This window comes from Onychostoma macrolepis, unplaced genomic scaffold, assembly GCF_012432095.1.
Source record: "Onychostoma macrolepis isolate SWU-2019 unplaced genomic scaffold, ASM1243209v1 Scaffold81, whole genome shotgun sequence".
Classification (NCBI taxonomy): domain Eukaryota; kingdom Metazoa; phylum Chordata; class Actinopteri; order Cypriniformes; family Cyprinidae; genus Onychostoma; species Onychostoma macrolepis.
In genome coordinates this window covers 1-16,040 of record NW_026704904.1, presented here as the reverse complement: position 1 = coordinate 16,040, position 16,040 = coordinate 1, and the positions used below count along the sequence as shown (strand labels likewise).

The window sequence follows — 16,040 nt, the reverse complement described above, 5'->3', positions numbered from 1 at the left end:
TGAAGATATTTTAAGATTAAGTGGGAATTAATCTCTTTTAATGTTTTTGATTCTTGTGCAGCCCTCCATTATTAATATATAAATATATATTTGTAGTATATTCAAATTTAAAATAACTTAAAACATTTTTACCCATTTAATCATATATTTGATGTATGTTAACTTTTGTTATGCACTTATTTACATACTATAACGCATGCTGTCCTTGAACAGTCGCCACTATAGTTTGCTGTGCTGCATGGGAGCGCTCCAGTCTCTGCCAGTATACTGACAAGGAGAGGAGAAAAAATGATGCATCAAGTTTTGTTCAATTCACATTTATTTGTATATCACTTTTTATTACAAACATTGTTTCAAAGCAGCTTTACAGAAAATGAATGTTTCTACATTACAAATAAGAGTAACAGGTGTAACTGTGTCAAAGTAATGCTCATATGGCAGAAATGTTCTAAAATTAGGCTATACAAATCATGCAGTTAAGTAATGTCATGAGTTCAGAAACAATGAATAAATTAAAGCAATGGTTACGTGATTTGATCATGTTGATTACAATTCAAGGAAAATTTTGCAGTTTTGTATGTTTATTCAGAGTCAGAGTCAGAGTCAGCTTCATCTGAAGTCCTCTCAAGGGCTGGCATCATCTCAGGTGCTGGTCATCTGAATTCTTCATAAGAGGCTGGTTATAGTCAGCAGGAGCAATCTATAGATTACACCAACAAAATGTGATGTAATCATATGGGAACTGGCACTTTTCACAAAGGATTCATAACCTTCTTCACAGGAATATTCACACTGAGAGTCATATGAGAAATTTCCATAAGGATGAGCGCACTGGACATTAGCATGATCTGGTGAGGTGACGTCCTCTGGTTTGCATTTTACAACTGAAAATCAGAAAAAGGGGATCGTCATTAAACTCCAAGAGCAGAGATATTAAAGAGCAAAGAGCAGAACTACTGCTGAACTGCTTTCAAAATTGTTTTCTTTAGAAAATACTGACTCCTCTTACTTTCACAAGAGGGTTGTGAGTCATTCCAGTGTCCCGTTGCCCCACAGAACAGTGTAGAGGAGCTGGAGTCTCGCAGCGTGTATCCTTCTTCACACATAAACTCACAGGTGGATTGGTAGCTGAAGATGCCTATTGGATTCTGACACTGCATTTGGCCTTTCTGTGGTTTGATGAGCTCTGGACATTGAACAACTGCAAAAGATGTCAAAGTGTTTTAAAAGCATCAGATCAAATGTGTCATTTTTATTGTACAATGCAAATTCAACTCACGTTCACAGGTTGGTGGTTTGCTTGACCACTCTGTGGTAGAAGTGCATCTTGTCGTACTGGAACCCTTAAGTTCATAACCTTCTTCACAGGAATATTCACACTGAGAGTCATATGAGAAAATTCCATAAGGATGAGTGCACTGGACATTAGCATGATCTGGTGAGGTGACGTCCTCTGGTTTGCATTTTACAACTGAAAATCAGAAAAGGGGATCGTCATTAAACTCCAAGAGCAGAGATATTAAAGAGCAAGACAGAACTACTGCTGAACTGCTTTCAAAATTGTTTTCTAAGAAAATACTGACCCATCTACTTTCACAAGTGGGTTGTGAGTCATTCCAGTGTCCCGTTGCCCCACAGAACAGTGTAGAGGAGCTGGAGTCTCGCAGCGTGTATCCTTCTTCACACATAAACTCACAGGTGGATTGGTAGCTGAAGATGCCTATTGGATTCTGACACTGCATTTGGCCTTTCTGTGGTTTGATCAGCTCTGGACATTGAACAACTGCAAAAAGATGTCAAAGTGTTTTAAAAAGCATCAGATCAAATGTGTCATTTTTATTGTACAATGCAAATTCAACTCACGTTCACAGGTTGGTGGTTTGCTTGACCACTCTGTGGTAGAAGTGCATCTTGTCGTACTGGAACCCTTAAGTTCATAACCTTCTTCACAGGAATATTCACACTGAGAGTCATATGAGAAAATTCCATAAGGATGAGTGCACTGGACGCTAGCATGATCTGGTGAGGTGACGTCCTCTGGTTTGCATTTTACAACTGAAGATCAGAAAAAGGGGATCGTCATTAAACTCCAAGAGCAGAGATATTAAAGAGCAAACAGAACTATTGTAATAGAAATTTTTCTAAGTAAATTCAGACCCATCTTACTTTCACAAGTGGGTTGTGAGTCATTCCAGTGTCCCGTTGCCCCACAGAACAGTGTAGAGGAGCTGGAGTCTCGCAGCGTGTATCCTTCTTCACACATAAACTCACAGGTGGATTGGTAGCTGAAGATGCCAATTGGATTCTGACACTGCATTTGGCCTTTCTGTGGTTTGATCAGCTCTGGACATTGAACAACTGCAAAAAGATGTCAAAGTGTTTTAAAAGCATCAGATCAAATGTGTCATTTTTATTGTACAATGCAAATTCAACTCACGCTCACAGGTTGGTGGTTTGCTTGACCACTCTGTGGTAGAAGTGCATCTTGTCGTACTGGAACCCTTAAGTTCATAACCTTCTTCACAGGAATATTCACACTGAGAGTCATATGAGAAAATTCCATAAGGATGAGTGCACTGGACGCTAGCATGATCTGGTGAGGTGACGTCCTCTGGTTTGCATTTTACAACTGAAAATCAGAAAAAGGGGATCGTCATTAAACTCCAAGAGCAGAGATATTAAAGAGCAAAAGCAGAACTACTGCTGAACTGCTTTCAAAATTGTTTTCTTTAGAAAATACTGACTCCTCCTACTTTCACAAGAGGGTTGTGAGTCATTCCAGTGTCCCGTTGCCCCACAGAACAGTGTAGAGGAGCTGGAGTCTCGCAGCGTGTATCCTTCTTCACACATAAACTCACAGGTGGATTGGTAGCTGAAGATGCCTATTGATTCTGACACTGCATTTGGCCTTTCTGTGGTTTGATCAGCTCTGGACATTGAACAACTGCAAAAGATGTCAAAGTGTTTTAAAAAGCATCAGATCAAATGTGTCATTTTTATTGTACAATGCAAATTCAACTCACGTTCACAGGTTGGTGGTTTGCTTGACCACTCTGTGGTAGAAGTGCATCTTGTCGTACTGGAACCCTTAAGTTCATAACCTTCTTCACAGGAATATTCACACTGAGAGTCATATGAGAAAATTCCATAAGGATGAGTGCACTGGACGCTAGCATGTTCTGGTGAGGTGACGTCCTCTGGTTTGCATTTTACAACTGAAGATCAGAAAACAGGTAACATGGTTACATTTCACACCTTCCATTGTCAACATAGATATATTAACAGTATCTAGAGAAATATTACCCACCATGTTCACATCGCCATAGAAACCCCAAAGCATGAGCACTTATGGCTGTTTATGGTTTCGACACACTCCCCTTGACCACTGACACAGGAGTCGTCTTTGCAGGATGCTGCGAAAGAAAAAATAGATAATTACTTTCATTACATTAATGAATGTGTTTATTCAACGAATACAGCAGAATGACCTTTCTTTCATTTTAATTGAAAAATGCATTGGTTGGAAGACCTTAAAACCCATAGCCAGGTGGTCCGCAAAATAATGTTAGGGCCGTATGATTTCCACAATAGGGAAAATGTGGTCATATAATGGAATTGGCTTTGTAACACGGAATGTTGCGGAATTTGGCAAACCATGGATGAATAAATCAAAAGCAGCATAATTTTAACAGTAAAGCTCTGTTATGCACCACTTTGTTTGGCAAAAAAGTAATAGTTAAACAAGTTATAAAAGTTGATAAAATGTTGTTACATTTAAGTTTTGTTATTTAAGTTAATGAAATCTTATTAAATCAGATATACTTTTTCATTACTACAGTTTAATTTACCCATTAAAGAAAAATCCAGAAGAATTAAAACATTAAAAAAGGTCATCTAGAAGTTACAATGTCAACTAAGAGTGCAAATTGTAGTATGCATATGCTTAATCACTGTTATATTTATGAAGCGGTCCTTGGAAAATTTATCTCCCTGTATGGGGTCCCTGGCCCCAAAGTTTGTGAACTCCTGTCTTAAAACTTTAGAATTGAATAAAGACTACCTGTGTAGCACAGTGCAGTCTTCTTCTTTAAGCAGGATTCATCATTCCATTTGCCTTCATCTTTCTCTCTTTTAATGTATATTTCCACACAGTCTTCATTATTCCTCCATTATTGGGCTCCTTATCTGCCCAGTTCTCAGCTTCCTTGGTAAGTGTCTTATTAGTTCCCACCCAGGTCCAACTTTCATTAATTTTACGAATACCAATCCAGTAATATCCACTGACTTTGGAAAGATACTGTTGAGGTGATAAATCTCTTCTTTGTTCTGGATTGCTACCATGTCTGTGTAATGCTGCCTGCACCAGTTTCTTGCAGATTTCCAGTCCATAGTGAAACTTGAGGAATGATATGACCAGCCTTCAGTGCCTCTCCATAAGTTCAACACTGCAGAATTAAACCATTGCAACTTTGAGTATGTTTACAGGTTGTATTTACTCAGTTGAATTTTTACACTAGTATGGTTTGCTTTCTTACCTGAAGAAATAAGGAGAAGGGAAGCCAAAAATTGCAATGGTACTTTGTTTAAGATGCCCTGAAAAAGAATTATATCAACTGGATGAACATAATAGTTATCGATACTAAAATTATAGAAATACATCATTTAAATGCTTTACGTACCATTGTCAGTGATGTACAGCTATGAAATGGTCCTCTTAATTGTCGTCTCTGTACTTCTCTACCAATATGATGGTTCTGATTTGAGAATCTGGTCTGATAATCACTCTGTTGGGGCATTTATATCGGAGCTCAGCTATGGTTCAGAACTTCCCTTCCCGGATCCGCTTGTGACATCAGCCAATAAAAGCAATGGAATTCTAATTTATGGAAATACCCCTCTCTAACTCTCCATCTCAAGGAGGAAACACTCTCTCTTTTTTTACACTCTCAAGGCGTTAGTTTGCAAGGAAGTGACCTCTCAGGAAATATTGTAGAGCTTTTAGTGCTGATATGGCCACAGCAGGAGGAATGCATATTTTCACATTCAGGAATAGAAATAACACTTTCATAACGATTTTTAAATTAAAAAAAAAAAATTTATAAAATGAATTTATTTATTTTGTGTGTATACAATTACAACTTTCACTTTTTGGTGTGAAAAAGTAATTAACAGGAAGATCTAATGGCAGAAACACTCACATTTCCTGAATATCTTCAGCTCTGTTTATAAAGGAAAAAGGGATACAATATGGGTCAAAAGGTGATTCACGAGGAATTGTTGCCAGTAATAATATTCCACTGGTGCCTTTACTGTATTTCCCCACTTACTTGGAAATGCAATTAATGGTGACTTTTTCTACTCTGTGTTGTAAATGTCATGAAAATATACCATAAAATTTTAAGACAATGAACTAATTTTACAAAATGATATTATTCAAAAGTAAAATAACAATAATAATAATACTTATTATTATAAACTATTACAAGGAACACCCATAAGAATATTCACAATTCAGTTTAAAAGTAAAGATCAAAAGTAAGACAGGAATCATTGTATGTGAAAGTGAGACGTAGTAATTAAACCTATCTGGCCTGTTTCAAATTTCCTTTGTTTAAAAGCTGTTATTGTACTTAAAATCCCCAGAGGTTTCTCATTTTGAGTTTTGCTACTTGATTTCTGTGTGACTTTGACCCTTTTGGATGCTACTCCGTTTAATGTGTTTGCACAGTGTTGTACCAGCTTCCGTGTTACAGAAATAGCTGCCACGAGAGCACCGGAAATTACAAGTGAGCAAAGAAAAGAAAAGAATAATAATAAATGTGTGTCAAAATAATTTAATTTGTGCGCGTTAACTTATCTAATTGATATAAAACTCATTCAAACATATCCATTCAAAACAAATCTTATGTAAACATCTCCAATGAAGGATGATTATTTCTATTCTTTTATTCGCTTTAATGATCAGAGTGGATTAATTTAATTGCAATGATATAGTTATCACATCTTAGACTGGGCTAGAAGCAGAATGAATGAATGAATGAATGAATTGGTGATGATGCAAATAACATTTAAAAAATATTTGAAAAGATGGCTGACTTTCTATGTTTCAAAAGCTTGCTAGAAATGCTGCGCTATATATAAAAAAACTGTTATTGTAGAAATTATGTCACAACTGAGAGACATTTGCAAGTAAAAAAACATTTTACAATAATACTTAAAAGGTTAATGATTGTGCTTTGGATTACATAGTTTATCAAATATAGGATAATAAAAAATTTTATGATAAGGCTTATGATAGATTCAGTTCAGTTTTCGGTTTATGACTGAAAGTCTGGTTTAAACAATAAAATCAGGCAATGGAAAAGTAGCAATAATTGATAAATTGATAACATCAAAACTTAAATAACCTTTATAACAATAACAAGGCATACAAAACAAACAAACAGACATTTTTGGTGTTGGTAAAAATGTGCAACATCCTGGTTACTCCAAGATGATCCTCTTTCATTCATCTTTTATGGCATTAATTTGGGATTTTTTTTTTTTATTCTAGATGAACAACATGGAAAAGTTTCCTAAAACAAGAACCACAGGAATTAGGCCTACTAGGCTATTTTGATTAGATACAACAGTATGCTGACGTGGACTGAGAGGGAAAGTCCGCAGTCTGTAGAAGGGAAGAGGTTGTGAGAGGGAGATAACAGGCACAATGTCACACTGATAAGCTAGTTTTATTTTTATTTTTCAAGCTTGACTTAAACTGTACAAAGAACCAGATAATAATAATAATAATAATAATAATAATAAAGTCTGAATTTATATTTTGTACTAATTCATTTACTTCATTGATAGTTTCTGCCCCTTTCAAAAACATTTTCCTTTAATTGAAGTTTCTACCCATATCAATCCATTAATTCACTCATTCGTTCTAATGTAATTTTTTTATTGCAGAAAAGGGTAACATTCAAATAATAACAATACAAAATATAAACAAATAAGACAAAAAACTAAATAAAATAATAATAATAATAATTAATTAAAATATATATATATATAAAATAAAAGCATAGCTCACATTGATTTTTAACGAATAAGGATTTTACAAAGTACCAGGGGGATTGAAGAGTGTATCATAGCATTTTAAACATTTCACAGACTTTTTGTTTTTTAACAGACTTATTGAAGAAATATCAAAGTCAAAGTCAGAACAAAACAAATTTAACATAGGAGACGAATTAAGAAATTTTTGTTTATGTATGTGAAATTTTGCTAATAAAATAAAAAGGTTAACAATGAATTCTAGATCCTTATTGCTTTTATTTTCATAACACAAGATAACATCCTTTAAAGTAAAGCAATAATTACTATTCATTAAATTAAATATAAAATCTGCCAAATCAATCCAAAACTTGTTTACTACATTACAGTCAAAAAATAAGTGAGTCAGTATCTCTTACTCATTATTACAAAAACAGCATATATCATCAATATCAGAGAATCTTGATATTAAAGATTTAGAAGGGTAAATAGTATGTAGAATTTTGAAGTGTATTTATTTTAGTTTATTATTAATACAATATTTAAAAGTCGTTCTAATGTACATTTTTTCTTCGTGTTATTTTTTAATACGCATTTCCGGTTTGGAGCGTCTGTTGATATCGCATACTGGCGTGCGTCGGTGCTTGAGGACTGTATAAGGTTCGTCTGACTGTTGCCTGCAGCTGCCCCAGCGAAGATGGCAGACGCGTTGAGCAAAGTGCCCGATGTCGACATTGATCCGGAGGGAAAGTTTAAATACATATTAGTGAACATAAAAGTTAAAGGTGGAACGGAACAAAAAGTGATAGTGAGGGGAACTAAAACTGCGGAGTACCACAGTAAGTGTGCACGCTTGCAAGTGCAATAGCGTGACTGTCTGTCTGTCTCTGCAAGCCAGCGAGTTAACTCTATCCTTCTCAGACAGCTCAGCAGTATTTCTAAATCAACTGGTAACATCCATTCTGTTCATCACTGTTTATGGACATTGAGGAAACCACCTAAAGTAACGTGTAAACATAAAAACGTTGGTATAAATGTTTGACAGATATAACTGAATTAACTTTGAGGCTTGATTGAGATGCTAAGTTTTGAAGAAGATAGTACTAGCTGCTGTAGAAATGTGTTTAACTCTTGTCAGTCTCACCAGACTGAAACTTACAGCAGATCTCAGAATAAACATGATCATGATCATTTCTGGAATGGTTCATCATTCACTCAACTTTTTTATTCAGATCACATATTTGAAAAAGTGAATCCTGCTATGGAGGCTTTGGGACTTGAGTGTAGTTGTCTTGGTGGTGGCAAGATTGAGCACAACAACACAGAAAAGAAACTTCGGGTGTTTGGAGAGTCTACGGTAACACCCTTAACCTTTATAACAACCACTTAATATTGTGACATAAGGTTACAGCAGGGGTTACATGGACACCTGCAAACAACTACAGTATCATAGAGACACAAAAGGTAGAAGTAGGCCTACTATTCAGATATTTATCTTTCTTTAATAAATTTAATAGATCAGATCACATCTCATAATTATAAGGAGACCCTTTAATTTGCTTAAAATAGACTGCATATATAAAGTGAACCAACCGCAGTGCATTAAAATAAGTGTGGGCCTTTCATATCTTTCATACAAATGTTATTTGTTAGACACGTTATTGGTGTTTTGAGTTAAAGCCTGCTTTTAAAGGGATTATCTCACATTTCTTTTCTTTTTCTAGGGATATGGGAAGGCTGACCATGCTCTGACAGTGGAAAAGCTCAAATCTGTCTTCAAAGACTATGAAATCACTATGGAATAAAAAGTCTAAATTGATCTCTCTAAATTCATGGGCATGAACATTTTGTGAAAGTATACAATTTTATAACACTTCAGCTATACCTCATTTTAATTTGGATAAAATTAAATAAATGTTCACTGATCTGTCAGCAGTGTCAAAGTTGAGGTTAGATCACTGACCTTGATAGCTAACCTGCACAGGAAATCTGCATGTGTTTTGCAGAGTGATAAACATATCCAGTCTCCTGTCTCCATCATGGAATGTGTCTGTGTAGAGATCAGGAACAGATAAAAGAGTGTCTGTATGATTCATGGTATGTCTAATTTGCTACTGGAATTCATTGAGAAATTTGGTATTGAGATACAAGCATACAAATGTGTATGGATTCATACTTGGTGTTCATACCATGTTTTCATCATTACAATTAAATTGTAAAGGCCCATTATTGTGTGAAGTCTTACATTTATATAGTTATAGTGTGTATAGTGTGATTTTCAATAGAACCCTTAATAGATCTTTTTTATAGAAGGCATGTGTATTGAACATAAGTGATTTTCCCATCCTGTTTCGTAAGTTGAAACCTTTACCAGTTTCCTCTATCCTACCTCTGAGACCCTGAATATGACCCTCATTGTCTGTTACCATTAAGAGGTTAAACAAGAGAGCTTACACCCCAAGACTATTTTTACACTAAATAGTGTATTCATTGTTCAATTAAAGTGATCCTAAAAGTTGCCAGTGCCGAGTGTTTTGTCAATGCCACAGGCTTTAGTCATTTAAATTCAAGGTAAGTATTATTTTTATTTAGAACAAAATTTATGTATTAAGGCTGAACAAGGTAAAGTGCTGTGATTAATTGTGATTTATTTTCCGTGTGAAATTCCCATCTTCCTGTGACATGTTTAGAGTCTATTTGAACATAATGGGGCTGTATTTGAAGTTCCTGTAGATGTTATCGCCATCATAGCGTTCCGTTAATGGGCTTTTGTTTCCCCTTAGCATGTGGCTGGTGCATGTGTTTGCACTTACCGTCAAGGATGTTAAAAGAAGAATCTGAAAATGTCACTTTGAAGTAGAGAGGTGTGGCATATAGTTGAACACAATATTGGCAGCCAGTGTATGATCTCCAGAGTGTATTCTGGTAATTACTTTGATGAGTTTAGAATGTGCAGTCCCTGTTCCTGCACTCACTTACAGGAACCACTGGAGTATTTTAATTAATCTAGATGTAGTCAATCAGTCTTCATTACAAATAAATATATGACTATGAGGAAGTTGAAGATGTGCAGCCATTCAAAGTAACTTTTTGTGGTGGAGACAAGAGCACATCAGACATTTACAATGTAGGAAATATATCTATATGTACCCAAGATAACTATCAAAAACTTAAAATAAAACTATATAAAGCCAAAAAAAAAGTGTATAATAAAACAAAACCTGTATATCTTAAAATAAAAGCAACAAAAGCACTAAAATGGTTCCTTTGTTTTTTAATTTACATTTGCTTTGTTTTGGGGGCTTGATGAGGGAACTTCAGTGCTGCTGAGGCATTGATTCTATGATTAGGATGGTCCACTGAGCAATTAAGCTTGTTTGGGGTGGGCCGATAGTATTCATGACACTATAAAATAGTGCTACAACACCTTACTGCAGTGTGACTGTGTGGTAAGATGGTGGCTGTGATAATGGGGCTTAGAGAATGTGTGCTTGGGTTTTTAGTGCTGGTTGTATTTGAGCATGTGTACAGTGCCAGACTTCAGCCTCGAGTGTCTCAGCCCCGGGTGCTGACGGAAGAACCTCAAAGGGTTGATTCTCTGCTTCGGGAGCAGTGGAGTCCAATCCGAGGTCCTTATGATGTTCAATCTCAGAGGCCCCAGTTGGCCCCACTTACTACAGATCTGACATCTTCAAGTATTCAGTCCAAACAAGAATTGCAGGGCCCTGTCAGGGAGCTGACCTGGAAGTTCCCAAAGGTCCCAGAAGAGCCAGTACAGCTGGATATTAACTTTGACTTGCAGCAGCCTCAACCTTCTGACAGTGTAGCAGTCCAGTGTTGGGAAAATAGGGTGCATGTGGAAGTGAAGCAGGACTTCTTTGGTACTGGCCAGCTGCTTGAGCCTTCTCTTCTGTCTCTAGGGGGCTGTGCTGTAGTGAACGTGGATTCAGTTGCCAGAGTTCTGATCTTTCAATCTGAACTTCATGAGTGTGGTAGTCAGCTTGTGGTGTGTCTTCTGGCTTTTAACCATGTTGAGAATTTGCTCATTGCCAAGGTCCTGCATATTGAGCAGCTTCTAAGTGCCCTCTCTTGCAGGTGACTGACAATGAGCTTGTCTACATCTTTACTCTTGACTATAGACCAGCAGAATTCCAAAGTACTCCAATTGTAAGGTCCAGTGCTGCTACAGTTGGTATTGAATGCCACTACCCCAGGTCAAGTGTTTTGTTTACTTAAATTACTAGTGCAACTTTACAATTCAAGTCTTTTGGACATGAATGAGTATTTAATTACAGGAGACACAATGTGAGCAGTAATGAACTGCAGCCAGCTTGGATCCCATATGTGTCCACCAAGGTTGCGGAGGACATTCTGGTCTTCTCCCTGAAGATCATGACTGGTTTGTTTCCTCTTTAGACCTAACATTTTCATCTGTTTGAGTTTCACTTATTATTCACTTATTGTCTTGGTTATTTTTTTAAGATGACTGGTTGTTTGAAAGGCCTTCAAAGGTGTTCTTCCTGGGTGATGTCTTAAATATTCAGGCATCTGTGAAGCCATACAACCATGCCCCCTTCATATATTTGTGGACCACTGTATTGCCACTTCAGGCCCTGAGGTTAACTCTGCTCCAATGTATTCTTTTATCGAAAATCATGGGTAAGAACATGCACAGTTCTCGTACAATTGTGGGAATTAAGATCCTCATGACTCTTTGGTGTTTCAGTTGCCTCACTGATGCAAAGTATACTGGCTCCATGTCCAACTTTCTGCCCAGAGTGCACCGTGACAAACTCCAGTTTCAGTTGGAGGCCTTCAGGTTCCAACAAGAAACCAGTGGTGTTGTATGTATTTTGTTTGTGTGGTGTTTCAAGTGCTTTTGAAGTGTTGCATATAAGTGGCCTGTCTTTGCAGATTTACATCACTTGTCTTCTAAAAGCAAGTGCAGCTATGGTGCAGGTTGACGAAAATCATAAGGCTTGTTCTTTTAGAGCAAATGGGTGAGTCTGGGTGGATGATGCAGCTATACTCTGTATAAATGCATCCTCTAGACAAATTTATTTGTTTTAGATGGGTCTTCTGATGGAAGTGATGAGGTGTGTGGCTGCTGTGACACAAGCTGTGGGTTGAGGACTGATGGTGTGTTCAAAGTTCCAGGTACATTTTGCATGTGACTGAGCCCCAAATCTGAAGGTTTATCCTTGCTCTGACCGTTTCCTTCATTTATCACAGCAGGTTTCCAGTGGGAGGGAAGAGCCAAAGTTGGCCCTCTCCAGGTCTGGGAGAATCCACATCGAGCCAAAAATGTGATTTGATTCTTGTAAATAAAGCTTTAAGTACCAACAAGTGTTTGGAACTTTTTCATTCTCTTACTTTTAAAGTAAAAGCAAGTTGAAACTTAAACTGATAGAATGGAAGCACTTAAACTGAGCTCTGTAAGTGAACTAGTTTCAAAACTAAAGTGGCTGAATTATCTAATCATCCCCATGTAGTAGCATTTGCTTTTACACGTGTGTAAGTGACTTGGAGTTGTTACGTTCTGTTTCCACTAATCAAGCCACTCTTTATAGCATGTTTTATTTCACATGTCTTTGTTTTGCTCTCGTGTTGAGCCATTTTGTCCGCAACCATACAATTATTAGATTTCTACAGTGAATCGCTTAACTTCCACTGGAAATTTCAATTTGGCAATCGAAACATTACTTATAAAAGTCTGCAGGGCACTGCAAGGCATGCAAATTAAATTATTGAAAATAAACATTCCCATCAGAATTTGGACAAAGATTTTTGATAGTGTCATACTGCTTATTGCCCTATATGAATGTGAGCTCTGGGGACCAATGAATAACTACAGCCATAAAGATTGGTGCAAATGTCCTTTTAGAGAGTCTACAGATAGAGTTCAGCAGAAGCATCCTTCATATCCACAAACACGCCAAATAACATGTAGAGCGGAATCAGGCCATTTCCCCTAAATCTAAAAAGTAAAGTTCTGGATTAATTTAAACTCTAGTTCTAAAGATTCTCTATATTTTAAAGCAAAAAATTGTGCTCAAAGTCATCTTTGTGTAATGGTGTCAGATCTGAGTAACAAAGCACTCAATATCACTGACCCTGAAAAACCTGTAAGAATCAAAGAAATTATGAATAGAGAGAAAAAGACATGCACACAGCATTGGAAAGAACAAACCAAAGACCAAAATAGTCTCTGATGTTATTTGAAACCAAACAAGAGTACAGTCTGGCTGACTATCTTGTCTCAGTCAGGAATTTAACACCGATATTTACTGACGAAGTACAGACTTAGTGACCACCAGCTGGCCATAGAAAAAGGACGAAATAAAAAGAAGTGGTTACCAGAAGAGCGAATCTGTAACAAATGTAGGTCAGGAGCAGTTGAGACGGAGGAACACTTCCTCCTTCACTGTGAAAAACATACATCCTTAAGAGACTCACTGTACAGTCAAATACAGATTATTCCTGAGTTCCGATCAATCCCTGAACATGACAAATTAGGAATATTACTTGGGAAGGACCTACTTTTTCTTTAGTAGCACATATTTATAAATACCACAAACTAAGAGGTAAAGAGTGAACACTTCTGCATTAGTAGTACAATTAATGTTTATATAAATATTAGGCCTATATATTTATAGATGTATTTTATGTATTTTGTTTTGTTTGTTTCTATTCTGCTATGTACAATGCTTTTGCAATAATATGTACCCATTAGGGCATGCCAAAGCAATATGATTTGAGAGAGAGCCAACCAACAGGCAAGCCTGTGAGAAAACACACTACTTCAAATGACTTCACACACATTAACGGCATTTATTTAACTGAGGAGTAAAATGTACCATAACTGACAGTAAAAAATTCAAAAGAAAAATCATTATTCTTGTAAATACTAGATTGGGTGCATCTGTACTGGAAAAGGCAGTCAGTTTCACAAAAGTGGCAGTTTTTGAGGAAAACAGTTCCCTCAGACTTATTTACTTTCCATATATGTTTACATTTTAAAAGTTATAAAATAGATTTGTTAAGTAAAAGGAAGACTCACAGCTGACGTCTGGCGATCCACTTAGAAGGAACATCCGTTATGTGCTCACTGGGCACAAACCTCAGTTTATAACCTCTACCGGGTTGTTGCACGGGCATCTTTGATATGATATTTTACTGGGCTTTTTTTGTGGTAAGTAACTGTAAAATTACGGCAAAGTCTAACAGTGTGAAGGGTGTGTAGACTCGTAAGAGCGAGTGAAGGTAGGAGGGTGTGGAGCCTGTGGCTGTTCTGTCAGCAAGCACCAATGACTTGAACTTGATGCGAGCCGTGACTGAAAGCCAGCGTGGAGAGATGAGAAGCTGTGACATGGGCTGTTTTGGGCTCAATGATAGACGTGCTACTGCATATTGAATTATTTGCGAGGGCTGATTGCACATGATGGAAGTCCAGCCAGAAGTGCATTGCAATAGTCTAGCCTAATGACAAGGATGTGTTGCATGTTCTGTTAGGAAGGGCCTGATCTTTCTAATGTTGTGTAGTGCAAACCTGCATGATTGTGCTGTTTTTGCAATATGATCTTTGAAGGCCAGCTGATCATCAAGGATCACCCCAAGATTCCTGGCTGAACATGATGGAATTATCATGGTAATATGAATTTAGTTCAAATACTGTATATCTTAAAACAGAAGAGAGACTAAAATGTTTTTAATTAATTTACATTTGCTTTGTTTTGGGGGCTTGATGAGTGAACTTCAGTGCTGCTGAGGCATTGATTCTGTAATTAGGATGGTCCACGGAGCAATTAAGCTTGTTTGGGGGTGGGCGGGGATAGTATTCATGACACTATAAAATGGTGCTACAACACCTTACTGCAGTGTGACTGTGTGGTAAGATGGTGGCTGTGATAATGGGGCTTAAAGAATGTGTGCTTGGGCTTTTAGTGCTGGTTGCATTTGATCAAGTGTACAGTGCCAGACTAGAACCCAGACTGTTTCACCCTCAGTGTCTCAGCCCCGGTGCTGACGGAAGAACCTCAAAGGGTTGATCCTCTGCTTGGGGAGCAGTGGAGTCCAATCCAAGGTCCTTATGAAGTTCAGTCTCAGAGGCCCCAGCTGGCCCCACTTACTACAGATCTGGCATCTTCAAGTATTCAGTCCAAACAAGAATTGCGGGGCCCTGTCAGGGAGCTTACCTGGAAGTTCCCAAAGGTCCCAGAAGAGCCAGTACAGCCGGATTTTAACTTTGATTTGCAGCAGCCTCAACCTTCTGACAGTGTAGCAGTCCAGTGTTGGGAAAATAGGGTGCATGTGGAAGTGAAGCAGGACTTCTTTGGTACTGGCCAGCTGCTTGAGCCTTCTCTTCTGTCTCTAGGGGGCTGTGCTGTAGTGAACGTGGATTCAGTTGCCAGAGTTCTGATCTTTCAATCTGAACTTCATGAGTGTGGTAGTCAGCTTGTGGTGTGTCTTCTGGCTCTTTAACCATGTTAAGAATTTGCTCATTGCCAAGGTCCTGCATATTGAGCAGCTTCTAAGTGCCCTCTCTTGCAGGTGACTGACAATGAGCTTGTCTACATCTTTACTCTTGACTATAGACCAGCAGAATTCCAAAGCACTCCAATTGTAAGGTCCAGTGCTGCTACAGTTGGTATTGAATGCCACTACCCCAGGTCAAGTGTCTTTACTTGAATTATTAGTGCAACCTTTACAATTCAAGTCTTTTGGACCTGAATGAGTGTTTCATTACAGGAGACACAATGTGAGCAGTAATGAACTGCAGCCAGCTTGGATCCCATATCGTCCACCAAGGTTGCAGAGGACATTCTGGTCTTCTCCTGAAGATCATGACTGGTTTGTATTTCCTCTTTAGACTAAGTGAAATTCAAATACAGATGAAAGTGCTAGTGTTTTCATTTGTGTTGGTTTCTATTTTATTTTAAGATGACTGGATGTTTGAAAGGCCTTCAAAGGTGTTCTTCCTGGGTGATGTCTTAAATATTCAG

General features: G+C 37.5%; 1 protein-coding gene and 3 pseudogenes across 1 annotated transcript; 3 read left to right on the top strand and 1 right to left on the bottom strand.

Moving 5' to 3' along the window:
* Positions 1 to 770: 770 nt before the first annotated feature.
* Positions 771 to 5,220, bottom strand: LOC131535737 (E-selectin-like; annotated as a pseudogene).
* A 2,403-nt stretch (positions 5,221 to 7,623) lies between these two features.
* Positions 7,624 to 9,556, top strand: LOC131535740 (14 kDa phosphohistidine phosphatase-like). The gene is made up of 3 exons (XM_058768289.1): positions 7,624 to 7,877; positions 8,271 to 8,395; positions 8,763 to 9,556. Exons 1-3 carry the CDS (start codon positions 7,736 to 7,738, stop codon positions 8,841 to 8,843), a joined length of 348 nt encoding a protein of 115 aa, XP_058624272.1. The 5' UTR covers positions 7,624 to 7,735; the 3' UTR covers positions 8,844 to 9,556.
* Positions 9,557 to 10,461: 905 nt separating this feature from the next.
* LOC131535738 (zona pellucida sperm-binding protein 3-like) lies at positions 10,462 to 12,062 on the top strand (annotated as a pseudogene).
* Positions 12,063 to 14,918: 2,856 nt separating this feature from the next.
* Positions 14,919 to 15,876, top strand: LOC131535741 (zona pellucida sperm-binding protein 3-like; annotated as a pseudogene).
* Positions 15,877 to 16,040: the final 164 nt, after the last annotated feature.